The sequence below is a fragment of the Tigriopus californicus genome, chromosome 9 (genome assembly GCF_007210705.1).
Source record: "Tigriopus californicus strain San Diego chromosome 9, Tcal_SD_v2.1, whole genome shotgun sequence".
In the NCBI taxonomy this organism is placed as follows: Eukaryota; Metazoa; Arthropoda; class Copepoda; order Harpacticoida; family Harpacticidae; genus Tigriopus; species Tigriopus californicus.
In genome coordinates this window covers 12,330,853-12,349,576 of record NC_081448.1, presented here as the reverse complement: position 1 = coordinate 12,349,576, position 18,724 = coordinate 12,330,853, and the positions used below count along the sequence as shown (strand labels likewise).

Sequence of the window (18,724 nt, the reverse complement as noted above, 5' to 3'; positions counted from 1 at the left end):
CACCAGCTCTATGGTGGTGGTCAGGGACCTCTTCGAGCCCTGGGTCGTCGCCTTACAAGGTAAATGAAGGATCATCTCTACCTGGAACACTGTCAAGCAAGACTGGGGGAACGAGTCAAAGTGACTCCGCGACTCGGTGGCATCAGTGAACTTCCCGCCAAAAATTTGCATTCCCAACAGTGAGAAAATGAAAATGAAGAGGAACAAAATAACTAGCAGCGAGTTAATGGACGATATGGAATTGACCAAGGACTTGACCAAGTTGCCCATGGAGGCCCAGTATCTGAAAAGCACACATCATTAACGGGGTGTTTTGGATGGATTGGGAAAGGACGGGGAAGTTCGGACACCGACCAAAACAAAGGCAAAGTGAAGTAAATAAAACACTGGCAATAAATAAGCGACGAGAAATTCGATCGAACGGAGCCTTTCTCGGCTCTGAGAATTTATAAAAAGATGACATTGATGGGCAGAAGCGTCCCTTTTGAACGATGGAACATGGCCTACAGTCGTAACTCCGTGAATGGGGACCATGAGAGAGCATTTTTTTGCCAAAATTGGGGTAGATCAAACACTACCATAGAGAGTTGGATCGTCATCGTCGTCGTCATCGTCATCCTCGACGTGGTTGGTGGTGGTTCAAGGTCCTAATGGAGTTAAGCTAAGGTTCCCCTCAATTTATGGCCAAAGGAAGAAAACTTTGCCAAAGTAAGAGTAAACGGATGGCAAGTCGAAAAGTTAATGTGAGAGTTTCTGCCACGACTGAGAATTCGACTTGGACTGGATTCACCCATGGGTTTGGCAAAAACGCCTCACACTCGACTAAAACGGAGCTGGAAATTTGTCTACGATGCCTAACTTCAAATACGTTGTAAATCGTTTTTTTTGCATCATTACTGAGCATTGTACATAAACGAAAGGAGTCTTACCGGGTCACTTTGAATGTCCTGAGGAGTCGAACACATCTCAATACAGACAAACCCAGAGGAGGCATCACTCCATTGTTGGTCAGGATCAGTTCCAGAATACTGCTAACCACAACGAAGCAGTCAAACCGATTGAAGAGGGACACGAAATAACCCTGGAAGAAAGTAGTGCGAGGTGACTTTGAGCATGGCTATGCGAGGATCAGTTATGTTCACGAATGGATAAATGAAAGCTGACCAACCATCTCTTGGTGTCCTTAATTGGAAACCAAAAGTCGTTTGGATCCTTCAACAAATAACAAGAGCTTCCTTCAATTTCATTGTGTCAAAGTTCAGGAGCAAAAAAAGAGGCCAATGGTTGGTTGGTTGCTTGCACTCACTTGAAAGCCAAGACTGTACATTTTGAGGAACATTTCCAGGGTAAAGAGCACGACGAAGAACAGATTGGTCACTTCTTGGAAGTGGTCCAACCATACGGGTTGTCGGTAGTGTTCGGTGGCCAGCACACAGGTATTGAGGAACACAAGCACTATGATGATCCAGAACATGGCCTGGGATTTGACAGCCTTGCGACAGGCCCTACGTGCCCGACGATTGGCCTTTTCCACGGCCTTTTTCTTCTTCTCCCACCACGTGTCCGGCTCCATAAGGACGTCATCGTTGTTCTTAGCCTCCGACTCGCTGGTGACCTTCGCTGTAACAGTAACTGAAATTTTGGGAAATGCCACGGTTAGTTATACGCTAAAAAATGTCCGACCAATATCAAGGCCTTTACTACGCTGCCAATTTAATGACAGAGATCTCGTTAGAAAGAGAGCGAGTGTCAAGAACTCTCCAAGGGTCAGAGCAGTTCAGATTGAGATTGAAAGCCTCTGAGTGAAGATGATTTTGCATCAAAGGTATGTACATTGCACACTTAGGCACTGACTCGACCGTCAGAGACTGACCCCAAGGTTATTTGGTTTTGACTCAATTAGAACTTACCATTACTGTACATGAAGCGAACAGTAGCTAGGAGGTGGTTCGATTAAAACATTGAACTCATAAAAAAAAAACCTTTCAAAATATTGCTCATTTGGACATGCTTTGTATTAGCTCTTTCAGAACATTGAATTAATGTCCAAAGCTCTCTTTTTAACTAGGAGTCTGCTTGAATCAGAAATTCCAATCAGGCCTCCAGAGGGCATAAGTATGGCTAACACCAAGTAAGAAACAGGTTAACTAATTTGAACATATATCAGCAATTCCAGTTGAAAAACAGTATTCAAAAGGTCAAAACGACTTGGCGAGTATGGCAAGCATTTATCATTCCTTCAGTATTATTACTCCAGGATTTAAGGAACAAGGAAAGTATTCAAACTCTGTGATGGTTATTGGTCAAGCAAAAAACGAAACTAGGTCTAGAACAATGAAATCGGTTGGGAAAGCTGTTAATGACGCAAAAGGGCTTCACACAGAAACTGCTGTAAAAGGGGATAATGGCGTTGCAAAGGGAACGTGTGCAAAAATTCAAGATGATGCTGAATAGTCAACCAATTTAACGATGAAGGACGGTATGCAAGTTTGAAAGTGGGGAGGGTGGGAGGATGCACAAAAGGTGCAGTACTGATAGAAGTGTGTGTGTGTGTGCGTATGTGTGTGAGTGGTACAGCAGTGAGGTGAGTGTGATTGAAAGGTTCAATATCACTCACAGCACTAGCCCACCGGCACATTTTGCACACACTTGACTGCATTGCTTCTTCCCGTTTGTGCACTACTCATTCTCGCACACTACTTTTCGGGCGGGATCCGCCTACCTCTCATGACCTGCTGCACAGGAATCATTGAACTCTTGATCAGCTCCATGACCACCGGAGTGGCCTTGGCTACGGGACCGAGATTCAAGGAATTCGCACCTGCTCCGTTGTTGTCTGTGATGGACCCAGCTTCGGCCATGGACCCGCCACGGCCTCGGGTTCGATCTGTGGTGGGCTCGGCCTCGAGATCCTCGGCCTGGGTGATCCAGTCCAGGTAGCCCCTGAGATCCTCTTCGATTTGCTGCCGCTCCCGGTGTTTTTGAAAGTCTCCTCGAGATTTCGCTTTTTCTCGCTCCTTGGAGAATTCTCTGAAGTGGTGGATGTGGGTTGGTTGGTTGGTTGGTAGACGGTTGGTAGATGGTTGGGTGTGAGTGAGCGTGTGAGAGATGAGAGAGAGGCAGAAAAAGAAAGAAAGAGGAACGCCAATAAAACAACAGGTTGGTACGAGTTGTGGTGTTTGAGGATGATGATATATGAGCTCAGCTCTTGTTTGACTTCCATTAGGAGAGAAAGACAGAGAGACAGACAGAGAGAGAGAGAATTTCCAGAGGTCGAGAGATCTTCGTGTAGCATCATCTTGAAATTGGCAGCAAAAAAAGAAAGTGTTTGTACACGTGGGCGGCCATCTTAAAGGTTGATGATCAAGCCAAGGTGAAAACGGCAGGAAAGTGAGAGATGGCAATCCACTTCAAAATTAGATCAAATCAATCCTTTCCTTTGCACAAAGAGCAACTAGAAATGGCCTTGCCAGGCTTTTAAAAGGAGTTTTAGTGGCATCACATTGGACGAAATCGTGGTTGGTTGTGTTAGTGTTTTCACTCTCAGCACTTCGAAGGTCAAAAAAAGACCGTCAAATTGAAGCAATCTCAAGTCATGATTTGAAGCCTCAAAGATTCAGTCCCAACAAGCTCAAATCCAGCCATCGAAGAGCATGGTCGATAAAAAGCCAGTCAAAGCGAGGAGGAAATATGCTTCCTGGCACACACGCAATCATAAGCTTGCTGTTCTCGCTGGTTTGGGTCAATAATTTACCTTCCAAGACTTGTTGCAATGGGAACATGGTACTCTTAAGCAGACCCATGACCACAGGGTCCCCTTTGGCTTTGCCTACATTAACATTCAGACTTGGACCCCCGGGCATTTCCCTTGGGAAGTCTGTTGTGGTAGGAGGCAAATCTTCAGCCTGAATTATCCAATCAAGGTAACCCTCAAGGTCCTCCTCCATTTGGATCTTCCTGCGCTGCTTTTGGAAGTCACCACGTGACTGGGCCTTCTCTCTCTCCTTGGAAAATTCTCTGTATAATGCGGAAATACGTTTATGCAAATGTCAGAACTGGATGTTTTTCTAAGATATATGGTGGATAAAGAAGGCTCGAGGTCATTGAGGGGAAATGAAGCCACCAGGTCTCTCTTTCCTTCACAGCATAATTGCTCGTCCGTATTAGTCCATTCAGTCTACGACGTATATAACTTGAAGACAGTAGTCCCAAGGGACTAGATTGACCAATAGTGTTATTGTCCGTACGCTAAGGCCCTCCCAGAAGATAAGAGCAAGAGCGGGATAGAGAATCCCAAAAGAGGTAACAAGAGAAAGCCTGGCTTGGATGCAAGTGAGGGCTACTGTTGCTGCTACTACTCTTGCTATTGTTGTTGTTGTTGTTGTTGTTGTTGCTGTTGCTGCTGCAGTTATAGTAGTCGAAGCAGTAGTGGTAGTAGTCGAAGTAGTAGTAGTACCAGTAGTAGTGTATGTAGTGCTGTTAATAGATAAGGAGCCAAAGGACCCTTCAAACTCACCCACTGAGAACACCAAGAATTAGGTTCATGACAAAGAAAGCCCCCAGAACTACCATTGACACGAAGTATACGAATTGCCATGAGTTTCCCATGGCATCTTGGACCTGTGAAAGAGAATGGGGAGAAAAGAAGAGCTAGAGCAAGCACCAAATACAGACAGACAAGGCGGGGGAAGGAGTAGAAGACTTTTCCCTCACTCCTCATTCCTGACTCCCATCCAACCGCAAGACCTGAAGACCTGACCAGACTAGAGGAACCTTGTTCACGTACGCACAGAGAGAATGTCTTATCTGCACTTGTGCACACCAAACCGAACAGTGGCAAAGGCCTAGCTCGCAAAGGTCTTCTGTAAACGACCTTTACTCTTCCTGAACGAGTCCATGGCGTGCATGCACAGTATAACCCAACTCAATCTGGCGAATGTGGTTGGAAGAGAAGGATGAAAGGAAGAGAAGCAAGAGGAACATCATGGGAAGGAAGGAAAGAAGGAAGGAGGAGGAGGAGGAGGAGGAGGAGGAGGAGGAGGAAAAAACAGGAGGAAGAGGAGAGAGCGAAACATCATCCTCTTATCCTGACTGGACCAGAACTCGCGTTGGAAACGAGCTCATTCCTACCCAAACTGTCAATTAAAAGGTCATATTTTCTCACTTCCACCTAGATGTTGGTGTTAGCTTTAGCAGCAACCAAACCAGGATTAATGAAAGACGAAAGAAAGAGAAAGACAGAAGGCATGTACATTGGACAATCTCCACCCAAACCAAATACCAATATGTGAGAGAAAGTAGCTGTAGCGTCTTTCCCAGCTCGACTTACCCGCAGAGTGTACCCAGGATGAGATTCATGATGAAGAAAGCACCAATCAAAACTAAACTGACAAAATAAATCCAGGGCCAGGAATTGCCCGCGGCATCATTCACCTTAAATGAAAGAAAAAATGGCACACCCCAAACGTAAGATAAAGGGAAACTCAAAAAAAACCACACGAACAACCAAAGTCCACACTCAAAGGTCAAGCATGAAAATATGACCCTAGGAGCTATGAAGGGACGACCCACGAGGTTCTGGTCCAATGATCATGGGTAATGATAATTTGATGAGTGGGATTGCAGGCTCTCATCTAACTTACCCAGTACAAGACATCCGTCCAACCTTCAAGGGTGACGCATTGGAAGACGGTGAGCATGGAGAGGCCAAAGTTGTCGAAATTCGTAATCCCAAAGTTTGGGCCTTCCCAGTATTCACGACAGACGTGGCCTGCCTCTTCATCACATTGATAGTTACCTCCACACAAGGTGGGATCGTCTTCCTCTACCATCGCTCCTATTGAAATATACACTTGCAGGTTAGAGGAACCCTTACAATGCAACCTCGTCAAGTTAAAATGGTGGAAAATATGACACACCACGTTGTTCACAAAGTTGAAAAATATAAAAATATATAGCCAAGAGTTACATCATTCTTGATTGTTCGATGTCAGATGTAAGGTTTGGAGACAAATGAAATCATTAGCTGGTGCCTTCATTTATCAAATCTGGCGCCACACGACGTTTGTTATTGTGCTATTTATTAGCTGTCCTTTTCTAACAGAAAGTCGTCCAACGAGACGATTGGTTGGTTGGATGTGAGGGCGTGCTTAGGCGTGCCTAAACGCAATGGCCCGTTGGGGCACACTCACCGGTGGCGTTGTTAAAGCACGTCTTATGAAACAGTCCGGAGAACAGTTCCATGCCAATTATGGCAAAGATTATCAATACAAATAGGACGAGGAAGGCAATGTGCATCAGAGGTACCATTGCCATAAGGATACTATTCATTACAACCTGCAAACCTAGAATAGAGGAAGGAACGTACCGGTCAAGTTATGGAAGCATGTCTTGTGCAGCAAACCGGAGAAGAGCTCCAAACCAATAATAGCATAGATTATCATCACAAACATCACGAGCAGAGCAATGTGGAGTAGAGGGATCATGGCCATTAGAATGGCGTTTAGCACAACCTGTAAACCTAGAGGCAAAAAATGGAAGAGAAAAAGAAAAAAAGAAAGATAATAGAGGGAGATCGAGCAAAAAACCATTCCAAAAACGGAGTTGTTGCTGTTGTTGTTCACCACCACTTTCATCGATCCGACCACCAAAGTGGCTTATCTTTGTCACACACACAATCGTCATTGGTGCGAAAAGTGTTGTTGAAACCAAAAAATTGGCAAAGAACAAAAAATAAAAATGAACTTTCAACCAATTGTTCTCATTCCGAGAGGAGGCTTCAAAATTTGTGAATCATTTCCATCACCGTGTGAGATCAATCAGCACGCGAATAAATCACGGCTTTGCCTTGGACAAAATCATACAAATGCTGCTTGGTTAGGTTTGACTTTTCAAAAGCAGATTGTTCCGAGCAATCCGGATCGATATAGAAGGCAAAGCCGTTCAAACAAATCTTGCCGAAAAACCCAAGCACCTTGCAAAATTCTAGATGCCTGTGTATTAATATATACCTCCACATTTCTCAATTCCTAGCTCACTTTAATAACTTGAAGCACTTTTAGATGCTCAAAGCTCGACATGAAGATGACAACAATCAATATGTACTTTCGAAAATAAAGGGCATGGATGGAAGTTAAGTCTGAGACACTCATTTAGTATGGTTGTCGTTTCAATTGAGCTTATAAGCATTTCGATAAAGCGTTGGCTACAAGAATTAAGGCATCACAGTATCGCACATTTTACTTGAAACTTTTTCATGAGGAAAAATATGTTTTTTATTTGTTTTAAGCTTATGGCAATGTCGACTTTTTATAAAAGTAATGCTTCAATGTCCTTGAGGGAAAAGCAACTAAAATCTAAACGCCAAAATGGTGCATTAAACGTTTAGTAACTTGACAGCCCTTTGGATAGTTTTGCATAACTTGAAGGAAAGTTTGGCTCAAGGCTTGCCTGAAGTACGTGCGAAATGTATTTCTCAAGTCATTTTCAAATTAAAAATGAAACATAAAACGAATAAAGTGGTACTTTTTGTCCATTGGAAAGGTTAGCAAATAAGGCTCGAAATTTGTGCGATCAGCTTTCTCAGAAATAAGTCCTTCAAACAGGATTGCCATGTTTAGTTTTTGTAAATACGAACAAGTTTCAGTTTCCTCCTTCGAGAAGCCCCAAAGAATCTAGATGGAGTCTCTTTTTTCTCTTCGACTTTAATTGAGCGTGGTGGGTTCCAGTGAACCCCTATCTCTCCATGACCTCCTCTCCCCCCTCCCATCTAAGTTCAAATGGACTGGTAAATACTCACTTGGCACCCCTGAGACCAACCTGAGTGGTCTAAGAACTCTGAAGGCTCGCAGGGCTTTCACATCAAAGCCCTCGATTTTCAAGGTAGACAATATGGTACTGATAACGCTGTGATGATGGAAGAGAAGAAAATCCAAATGAGAGGAATTTTATTTCACGATTTCATGATTTCGTTTGGGCATACACGAATGAAAGATCCATGTATCAAAGCTCAGATTTGAATCGACTTACCCAATCATGACGATGGTGAAATCCAACAAGTTCCACGCACTTCTTAGATAAGCCGTTGGATGCTGCCAAAACCCGTAGGCGATGATCTTCATCACACACTCGCCCGTGAAAATTACTAGGAAAATATATTCTATCTTTTCCTGAAATGCGACGAAAGGGGAAACAAGAGATTAAACTCAGATTTTCTCCTTCAATGGAATGACACACATTTGAGGCAAATGGGGGGATTTCATCCATTGATTGCAAAAGAACTCAAACGCCAGTTGAGGAAATCAATAGCTTGTTTGTAGAAGAAATTCTAAAGAAGTTCATTGCGAAATCTCATTACCCTGCAATTTGAATTTCGATGTTGAGAGGGGATTTCAAACGATTTGCAAGAGGACGTTCGATGATAGAACTCATTAAACCAAAACTTTCATTTTGCCTGTTCATTGCCGCAGAATACGTACAACATGTACGTAGGTAAGTAATTAAAGTCTATCTGAACCTCGAAATACGAGAAGGATCCCATCTTTTTCTACATTACGCAGCATAATGGTATGGAAATCACTAAGAGGAGATTACTATAACATGGATTAGTCACTCTATGAACAATTGGGTGAAAAAACAAGGTGTTTTGTACTCTGAAACCATGCCTCACTACAAAAAAACCATGTGAGATTGAAACAAGATTGAAACTATTCCATCCATGTACTAAAGGCCAGCCTTTTCATCTTGAGAACATGGCCCGACGACTTTGACAATTGAGGACGAAAGTTTTGAAAGAGATTTGAAAAACTTCCAGTCCCAAGGTCTCCAGAAAGTAATCCCAAGTACTTTCGCTCCACTCTGACCACTCATATAGTATGGCCCGCTATGTGCGTGCGTGTTACACGAACTCAGAGAATGAGGAAGCTTACGAGAGAAAGCAGCAATTACACTATTACACCAAAAAGAGGCTTCCGACCATGAAAGCTACCCCATTTCTGACATTTCACAATGAAACAATGGCTCCTTCATCTCCTCTTATTGAACGAGCTCGCTCGCTCTCTCCTTGGTCCTAGGTTTACTAGGCTTCTAGTTTCTAGCTTCTGTTCTATAAAGAGGCATACCATTGGCGTTGGGGAAGCTTTGGAAAGGAACTTGTGGCAAAAATGACCTCTGGCTCGCTTGGTTTTTTTTTCCGCCATTATGTCTCGAGTGTGTCCCAAGTCGAAAATGCGGCCAATTTCAGCAGGCATGTTAGTTCGCTAGTTCAATACATTTGCTCGTTTCGGAACGAGAAGCAACGAGTGAGGGTTTCTCTTTCCTTGAATAGTTGTGACCTTTCTGTCCGTCTTGAAAATCTCGAGAGGAGGGCACTTATAGCACACTTAACAACTTCGAGACAACCAACCAAGAAAAGGTTCGACGAGGTTGGCTATTTTCGGAAAAACAATTCTCTTGTTGCATTTACGGATCGCTTATGGGACTTGTAAGGTTTCAAATTTGCCAACCGGTCAACGGATCAGTTTTGATTGGAACAGTTGGACAGCTTTTTTGATCTAGCACTAAGAGCTCTTCGATATTACTGAAAGCCTAGAAGATAATGGAACCGACGAGAGGGGCTGTCGTGTTTCTCGCTGTATCGTTCGGAACATTTACAAACAAATCTACGCTGACACTCCAAATGGGATCAAAAGCTAATGGAACATGGATGAAGAAGAAAAGACTAATAATGTTGGAGCGAGAGCTAATGATAAATATGGGGTCATAACTGGGTCCATGATTGCTGAGGTCATATACGTTCGATTTGTCTCAAGAGCGGGAGTTGTTGATCTAGCCAAGTGCTCTCAAGCCTCTCATGGATAGTTGTTTGTGGGTCTTCATCTTACCAGCACGAGATTCGTTTCGTTGGTATCTTCTGCTGGAAAAGGAGTATACACAGCCAGGGCGACACAATTGCCGAGAATTGTGACCAGAATCAGAAACTCGAAGGGTTTCCACTCCACGAATTCAATACATTTCTTCCTGAACTTGTTCTTCACACTGAAGCAGTAGATTGAGCGGGGGGCCCGGTCAGGTGGGGGCTTGGCTCCTATCCGTCTGGCAGGCTTCTTTTCGGCAACGGTGGTGGGTTTCTCGTCCTCCATGACCTCCTCACCGGCGGCCTCGCCTCCTTCGGCACCACCTCCTCCTCCGGGATCACCAGGCTGGCCCTGCCAGTTGGAAGACTCTCCGCCTGGAGTGGGCATTGTGTCGATCATGATTCCTCCACCGTTACCACTAGTCCCACCAGGTCCACGACCAGGACCATGGCTGTTCGAGGGTCTTGCTTGATGGGGACCTCCGACCCCACCTCGAGATGCCCCTGGGCCAGAGAAGGTAAGCTCACCTAGAAACAAACGCAAGTCAAAAATGGAGAAATGAATCATGCGCTATGATCTACTCTGGTTCCGTATCTAATAAAAAGCCAATGAAGTTAAGTTCTGTGTGTAGTAATATAATGGTTGAAATTGGACGATGGTTTGTGAACGAGCACTTCGAGCCGTATTCAATATGAATAGCACATTTAAGCCGAGATAATATTCGGTCCTTTCTCGAGGCTCCCCTTGGTGAGCCCGAGAGCTGGCTGTTCCAAGATGGAAAAATAAATCATGATCCTGCCTTCATCTGCAAGCACCACCACACTACGACGACAATATCTCGCCCACTGGTGGATGGTATATGGTATACATAGTACCATTTGTGGTAAGGCCACAAATAAGACTGTGCTGTATCTTGGATAGGCAGTTGAACACTCGAGTGGAACTGGCTTGACAGGGCCTTGAACGTAGAAACTCTATAAATGTCAACATCTTCCCAGCATAAATGATAAATTGACTTCTCCTTCCCTGTGTATAAACAGCCCTTGATCCCAAAGTGCTCAAACACCGAGCAAGCAATGCATTAGAGGAGCGGAATGGTCATCAAGTAATAGGCACTGACAAGGGTATTAGGCAAATTAATAGCTTTGAAGAGAGAAACAGGGAGGGGGAGGAGGTATCAACAAGCTCTTCTTTCTTCATTTCGGACCCAGTTGTACATACCTCCAATCCAATCGAGGCTCGATGTTTTGTTCGTAAAGAATGTAATGTAGACTTTAAGATCAAGCAAAGGCCAATGTAGACGAAGACACTAACTGGGACTACTGAACAAGGTCCAAGAAAAAGGCCATTGTGTTTCTTTGACAAGCATGAGGACCGTCAAAATGGCCTAGAATCCTCGCCTTGCAAGTGAGTGAATGAACCCACAATAGCCATTCATGTTGATTGTGGCCTTTCAAGGGAAAACGAGGCCTGTCAACCGGACATCTTTCTCAGTCCGGTTACATCTACAACGGGTTTGTGCATTGACACAGTAACAACCAGAGGGTCAAGTCGTTCCGTGAGCAGCCAAAGGTCGTCCCCAAAGACTAGGCCACAATCAACGACATCTTGTGGCACCTCCAAAGACAAAGTTATGCATATGCTTAAGCTCGGTCAAAGAACGCGATGACCCGTTGGTCAGGGAATGAACATGCGTTTAGGATGATGATGGCACACATCAATGCCGTGCCAGAAATGCCAAAGGAATGTCAGGTCCGAGAGATTCGAGCCAATAATGCACAGGGCTTGGAGCGCGGACGGACCAAACTGTCGGAGCATTTCTGACTTTCTCTCACTCATTCACTTGGGTAGAAAGTGACTCGCGACTCAAATTGTAAAGTAGTTCAGCCACTCAGACGAGTCACGCCTTTCTCTCCCGGATTTGCAAGCATACAGTACAATCGCTCTAGAGAATGGACTTGAGAATGCAATTTGTCACTCCTCCATGATTCATACTTTTGTTGGATTTGGCAAATTTGGCTATGCGAAAAAAGAATAATGTGAGTGCAAGAAAAAGAGTGGTTCAAGCAAAATCTCTCCATTTGGACCTATGGTGCGTTCTAGCAAGAAGGCTGGCTCAATACGTAATTCCTGGACTTTTGAGGAGAAGAGGAAAGTTGTGCCCATTCGCAAAAAGTGCATTATCTTCTTCTTCTTCAAAAGTTAGACAAACTTTTTTCTCGGGTGCGTGTAGGTGGGTAGCTCTTTCTTTCTTTCTCACTCGCATCCTCCGTGGGCAGGATTGTGCTCACTTTAAATCGGTGTCCCTAGTTGAAAAGCGAATTAGGAGAACGAACGGGATCAGATTTGGATAGCTCTCCTCTACAATGAACAAATGAGTCCAAGAGTACAACAGACTTCGAGGCACATGAGAATTGAGCATCGTCCTTGCTATATGAGAAAGGGGGGCAAAGGAATTGTTTTTCTTGCCTAACTGAAATGGGGTTGCTTTGGATCATTTCTTCCACACTAGAACCTAATCCTATAATCGTCCTTTGCGACGTCCTTGAAAGTCTCTAATTATTTTCAAGTGAACAAGGTTTCGAGGTGCGAGCGAAATGAGACCGCACTTTTTGGGCAGTGTCTCGGGAAATTCATTGTTTCAGTTATGGCAAAAAAGAGCGAAATATCCGCGAGCTCCCTAGAGATGACCAACGCCGTTGGAACAACAGCCTCAGAGGGAATAGAAACAAAAAAGGCCAGTAATGTGGAAAAAATGAGGGAAATGAAGATTTATGATGGAGGGCAAATGCGATCACAACCACGATGGCTCTGGCTACTTTCCAACGGAACCAACTTCAGATCGGTACACTCAAGATCTAGATTTCTTGCCTGGATCTATTTTATACACGGTAGTGGACAGCGATGCATTACTGATAATGCTTGTGTTACTGCGTTCGTTCGTATGCTCGTCGTCTGTATGTAATGTAAGTAATGGCACAACTAGAGTCCCATTAGCATCACTCTACTCTCGGGCAGTGACCTTCAGGATTCCATGGCGTTTCCCGGGGAACAAAAACAGCTCGCTTGGCATGGCCTAGTATGAAAGGAGCGATACATTCAATACACGATGGCAAGCAGACATTTAGCCCCGTTCCAATGAGTGAAGGTTTTAACGTTATCCTTTGTATATATATACCCGTCTGAGACGAAGAACATTCATAGTCGAACAAGCAAATCCATCAGCCGATCGGGGGAAACACACGGAATCTGTCTGATGCACGTGACTGTCTCAATGGAACAACTTTAGCAAGGTCAAATGAGCACATTAGAATAGGAATCTACATGTATACGCATGGAAAGAAGAAAGGCCACGTTTCAAGTTGAAACACTATCGTGTTAAGACAAGAAGGCAATTCATTCTCTTTTGATGCTTGGTCTTCCTCTCTCTCTCTCCCCCTCTCTCTTTCTTTCTCTCTCTCCCTCTTTTCCCCTTATCATTTTAGGCTTCAGGGAAACCTGAGGCTGTAAGCTTGCTGACGACCCAAATTTGGAAGAAGGCCCTCGCTACATTTTACTCTCATGCTTTCAGCTCTACCAGGCATTTTGAACCATCTAAGGAATACTCAAACACCGGAACCATATCAACACACGACACACAGATAAGATTGCAGCGATATCACCACAACGTTTTATTAAGTACCAACGTCTCGTTTGTGAACACATCTGGCATAGGATTCAAAATGACGTGTCTCGACAACTTGGACCAACTCGCTAAAAGGCCACCGGATAAAGGAAAAAAAGTTTCCAGGATCTCTTTATTACAAGTTTTTTTGCCATGTAAATGTTACAAGGCCTCTCTCTCTCTCTCTGATATTTCTCAAAAGCATTAGTGAAGTCTAAATTAATCAAATGCCTGTTTGTTGAACGATGATTTAAAGTTTGATTTCAATGTGATGTTGGCACTCAGTGATTTGAAATCTGAATCACTTTAGAGGATTATTTCAAATTTTGGTGAGGGCGGTAATAGGCTATTATGTCTCCGTTTACAATACAACGAAGGGAAAAATCCTATTTCAGGTTGTAAAGTGAATGATTTCCTCCAGCATTACATGACAGTCAGAATGTAAGATCCCTCAAGGCCAAAGAAAATTTCAGATTGAGGTAATTAGGCTTATCCCAGAACAAGAACTTTTTTCGATAGGACCAATTTAGCCAATTTGGTTAATATCAAACCACATCCAACATGGTTCAACATGGTTGGTCGAGTCTTCCCGGAAAAAAGCACGTGAAGGACTATCTCGGAGCCCAGAATGCGTTGTACATAATAGTGAAGCAAGCAGGCAAGTAAGCAAGCAAGCAAGCAAGCAAAGAGGAGAGCACATGGGCATTGGGCAGGCTGTGGCACTGCAGTAGATTTGTTGGATCCTAGTCTAGGGGATTTGGTTGGAAATCCTTCGAGAAAGGGATAGCGGCCCTCTGAGCATTTCAATGGTGACATAATGAAACCTGACTCACCTCGTCACCACGGAGAATGGCATTAGTGCCAAATATGCCGGATCGTTCCCTCGAAGTCGTATCTATTTCTCTGACGAATTCCCTCCTCCTACGCATGTTAATTTGAATGTCATTAATCGATTTTCTAACCAAGACCTTCTCATATGAGACATTCAACGGCTTCTGTAGAGGCATGAGCCGTCCGAGGGGACGTCTCACTCCAATCTGGACAAGAAAGCAGGGAGCAAGAGTCAAAAGACAAGCTCATTTCCTCTCGCTTGAATATGTTCCGGCAGGAGAACAATTTATTTTTGCCCTTCGTCGTAATAGTAGTAGCTATATGCCTGCAATTAAGAGGAGTCGGTGTTCCAAAGTCGGGGATCAAACGTCGCATTGGGAACATGAAATATCAGTTAAAGGTTCATCGCAGCCGTCCGTTGGCAATGGATAAAAATTGAAAAGGAAAGAGAGGATGGTAGGATGAGCAAAAAGCTCAATTTGTCACTCACGCTTGGGATAAATCATCCTTAAATCAAGAAAATGCCAGGATCTGATGATTGATGAAAAACTCGTTTGCTGGAACAACTGCACAGGCAGGAGCGGAGCATTACTCACGTCATTGGTGATCCATGGATGCATGAAGCTCTAAGGAAACACCTCTTCGAAAAGCCAGTCTCATCTTCACCTTTGTCATCTTGATGCATACCAAAGCCCTGCGAGCTCTATTACTCATCAAGGAAAGACTTACATACGAAATCTACGGCAAAAGCAGTGTTCCAAACCCAATGAGGCAGTATATGAAAGTCCACGTGCATCTCGTCCATGGCTTAGCATGATGGAACAATGTGCACACATACACACAATGAGGACAATGCTTGAACGAGAACGAGGAGAAGGAGGACACCACCGACAAAGGTGAGGACGGCGACATCACCAACGACGAGTCTGGTGTTCGTCATTGATCAATGGGTTTTCCTGCTTGCCTCCTCGTCTTTTGCATCTCTTTGAGGCTATCTGCTCGATCAAAACTCACTTTCCGCCAGGGAAATTGTAAGTTGATGAAGGTACGGCTGGACACTGGACAGACTCCACCGGAGTGCCTCAAGCTCGGCCAGTGGATGGTGGAGTCAGTAATTCGTCCGAGTGAGCCAAGTGAGAGGTGTGCTCCATGCAGGAGAAACTCCATACAAAAAGTACGTTAGGGACGAACAGGAACTGAGTTCAACGAGGAGAAAAACTTGGCACTTTTGAACTCGGCGTGGGGCAACAACTGAGAGGGGAATGGGCATAAGCGAAGGAAGGACGAGAGAAGGAGCACGATGAACAAACTAAAAGACTGCAATAAACGAGGCGGCCGTCCTTCTTTCGTTCGTTCCATTTGCCTTTTGGACCCTTCGAATGCACATGGGAACATGGGACCGAGGCGACGATGATGAGGACGATGCTTCTTCTTCTTCATTCACGGGCTTGACGAGTAAGGGGACTATCGCCGAAGCATGCGGCAGGTAATGCCACAAGGTGGACGGACGAATGGATGGATGGATAGATGGATCAAGGCGGGGAGTGAGTAAGTGAGAAAGAAAGACAGAAAGAAAGAGAGTTTTTCACAGAATGAGTACGAGGGAGAGGTGGAGGTAAGGAGACGAAAAGAGAGGGAGAAAGAGAAACTTTGCTTGGAATGCCTAGCATGATTTGCCCACAAGAACTGTAATGAGGACACTCTTAGTCATTGAAGTGGCCCTAGTTGTTGCAGTACGTGGGGTAGGTAAAAGCAGAGTAAAAGTCAAGGGAAAAATGCAAGTAAAACAATAACGGCTCGGACTTTTTTTGTCTTCCCCACAGGTTGATTCTAGTATATGAGTATTTGGATTTGGAAATCTGAGTTTCTAATGATTGGAACTTGTCATACCGTCCATTCGTTTCTCTTGGAGTGATGGCCAGAGATCTTGGCGGTGCTAGCTCGATGCTGACTTTAAAGCACTAATTGGTTCTTCTTTGCCTACACTTCTTCGTTCCAGAGGGACCTCGAGTGGACAGGGTTCCCTCTGCATGGTTCACAAAAGGCCTGCTTAACCACTATCACTAGAAGCACAAGACAAACCGTGACTTCGGACACACTCACATTGGAGCACAATGAGGATCTGTCTCACTCATGAAGGAATTCTAGATGAGGGTAACGGGATGTTCTAATTTTTGGAGCCAAATTCACAGATGTGGTCGAAGAGGAAGAATCTCACAGGTGGAGGACATACTTCTTTTACAACGGTCATACACATATTACTACTGAGTTTGGCGTGGAACAAAAAAACTCGAGGAGAGGGGCACATACACACAATAGGGTCTCAAGAACCTTTTCTTTTGTTGGTCCGTTGAAGGGATGCGTGTCACCAGTCAGTCAGTCAGTCAGTCAGTAAGTCACTAGAACGGCACAGGTGGCTGGGTCCCCTTCTTGGAAGGGTCAGTCGCTCACCCTGGAAGAGGGACAGGATCTTCTGGAGCATCCCATTGTTCCGTGGACACTTGATCACTGACTAATTAGACGATCGATTGGAAAGTAGCACAGTGCTAGCGAGACGCCGGCTCCTTTAGAATGACTAGTCGGCGTGACCAAAATGAAATGAACAAAGAATTCCACGAAATGACACCGCACTAGGATTTGCACACATTGCCCTACTGGATGGATTTATGAAGGGGAATCTCACCATCAATGGCAAACCCCGAGTCTATGGAAGTGATGTGCCTGACGTCTGGCAATTGTTTCTGCAACGGCTGCTCATCCACGATGATCGGTGCTGACTCTGTCCTCTTGAACTACAGTTGTTCCTTGATGTCTTTCAGGCGCTGATATCATTGCCGACGACTCTGTTTAGAGTGGGGAAAGAACCGAGAGAGTAAGATAGAGCGGGAAAGACGAGAGGGAGCGAGACACACAGGGAGAATAAGCACGTGTGTGTCAGAATCATCCACCGCAAGGAGAAGGCTGTGGAACACAGAGAGGACACAACACACCACTCAGAGGATACAGCAGTTCACAGGCTGAACGGGCCACACTCGGCTGGTGCGTTCTTGTGGCCTCAGTTTCTTCCAAGACATCTCAACACCAAAGGTCCAGAGATCTCGCTGAGCGAGCGGCCTTTCCTTTCTCCAGGCCTAAAAAGGACGGTGGTGTGAAACACTCTCGACTCCTTTTGTGGCCTTCTGTCGTGCCTTGAAACTGGGTAAGCCAGGCCTCCACGTCCGTCCTCCTCTTTTACTGTCATCCTCGCTACGCTCAGAAGTACAAACTCTGGCCTTTGCCTTGTAAGTGTACTCCATCCACTTGGATGGAGGAAGGATCTGGACTTCGGCGCTCGGAGGCCGCCGTGGACAAGGGATACCGGGTGCTCGCTCGAATGATCACAACGAGGAGGACCAGCAGTATCTTGGCAAATTCTCCCCATGAGCTATACCTTCACCGTTGTTGTTCCACGTTTCCCTTGGAACAAGAGGAGTAGAGGGGAAGCGGTTAAGAAACTCGCGGACGGGAACAACAAGCCAGGCGGCACAACTAGTGCCCACACTAGTAGTAGTAGTAGTAGTAGTACTCCTACTATTGCTACTACTACTAGTACTCCTTCTACAACTACTACAACTACTACAACTACTACTACTACTAGTACTACTACTACTAGTACTACTACTACTAGTACTACTACTTCTACTACTACCACTACTACTACTACTACTACTTTAACTTTTACCACCACCTCGCCGTTTCGACTTGTCGGCCTGATGAGCGAGCATGAACAATCTTCTTGAATGAGCTTCTTTCTGAGTAGTAATACAGTAGTACTAGTACTAGTAGTAGCAGTAGTAGTGGTAGTAGTACTACTACAACCCCTGATATTCCTATTACTTCTCCTACCTCTAGTCCTACTTCTTTACGACCACCTCGTCGAGGACGAGAGCTTGGTATCCTTTCCTTGAAGGACGCAATAGAAAGAAGAGCACCACGAAGTGACACTCCATGGAGAAAGAGAGAGAGGTGGAACACGGAACACTGGCAATCACTGGGAAAGCTTGTGCATGTGGGCAAGCCGCAAATGGCAAGAGAATACCGAGCAACTCCTTTTTGAAAAGATGAACAGGAAAGACTTGACAGAAGGAGAGGACAACGACTAATCCCACTTCACTAGCTACCCAGCACAACTGATACGGCTAGAAGTAGTAGCACTACTTCAACAACAACTCTAGGGTGTACCTCAATAAAGGTTACCTGAAATTCCACAGAGGGCCAATTGACAAACTCGACGAGCAAGCTGAGCCCCAATGGCTGTGGGGGTGCTCGCCCAGCCGTTGTCTTGGCCAAACATGACTGACTTGGACCTGTTGAAAACGGTAATTACGGAACAGCT

At 44.8% G+C, this 18,724-nt stretch overlaps 1 protein-coding gene across 12 annotated transcripts in view; it reads right to left on the bottom strand.

The window, feature by feature from the left end:
- The window catches only part of LOC131887102 (muscle calcium channel subunit alpha-1-like), a 37,134-nt gene extending 19,792 nt beyond the window's left edge, over window positions 1-17,342 (bottom strand). For 7 of the 12 annotated variants that reach the window (XM_059235616.1, XM_059235618.1, XM_059235617.1 and 4 more), the window contains exons 1-10: window positions 9,882-10,460; window positions 8,029-8,168; window positions 7,799-7,905; window positions 6,368-6,520; window positions 5,643-5,836; window positions 5,330-5,433; window positions 2,723-3,030; window positions 1,307-1,632; window positions 930-1,081; window positions 82-283 (exon numbers count right to left, since the gene is read on the bottom strand). In XM_059235616.1, coding sequence (XP_059091599.1) covers window positions 82-283; window positions 930-1,081; window positions 1,307-1,632; window positions 2,723-3,030; window positions 5,330-5,433; window positions 5,643-5,836; window positions 6,368-6,520; window positions 7,799-7,905; window positions 8,029-8,168; window positions 9,882-10,421 — 2,226 coding nt within the window. In that variant the 5' untranslated portion in view covers window positions 10,422-10,460. Of the gene's footprint in view, window positions 1-81; window positions 284-929; window positions 1,082-1,306; window positions 1,633-2,722; window positions 3,031-3,754; window positions 4,018-4,516; window positions 4,621-5,329; window positions 5,434-5,642; window positions 5,837-6,367; window positions 6,521-7,798; window positions 7,906-8,028; window positions 8,169-9,881; window positions 10,461-16,239 lie in introns of those variants that run through there. The other 5 variants (XM_059235615.1, XM_059235614.1, XM_059235624.1 and 2 more) reach the window with 5 other exon arrangements.
- Between the last annotated feature and the right edge of the window lie 1,382 nt (window positions 17,343-18,724).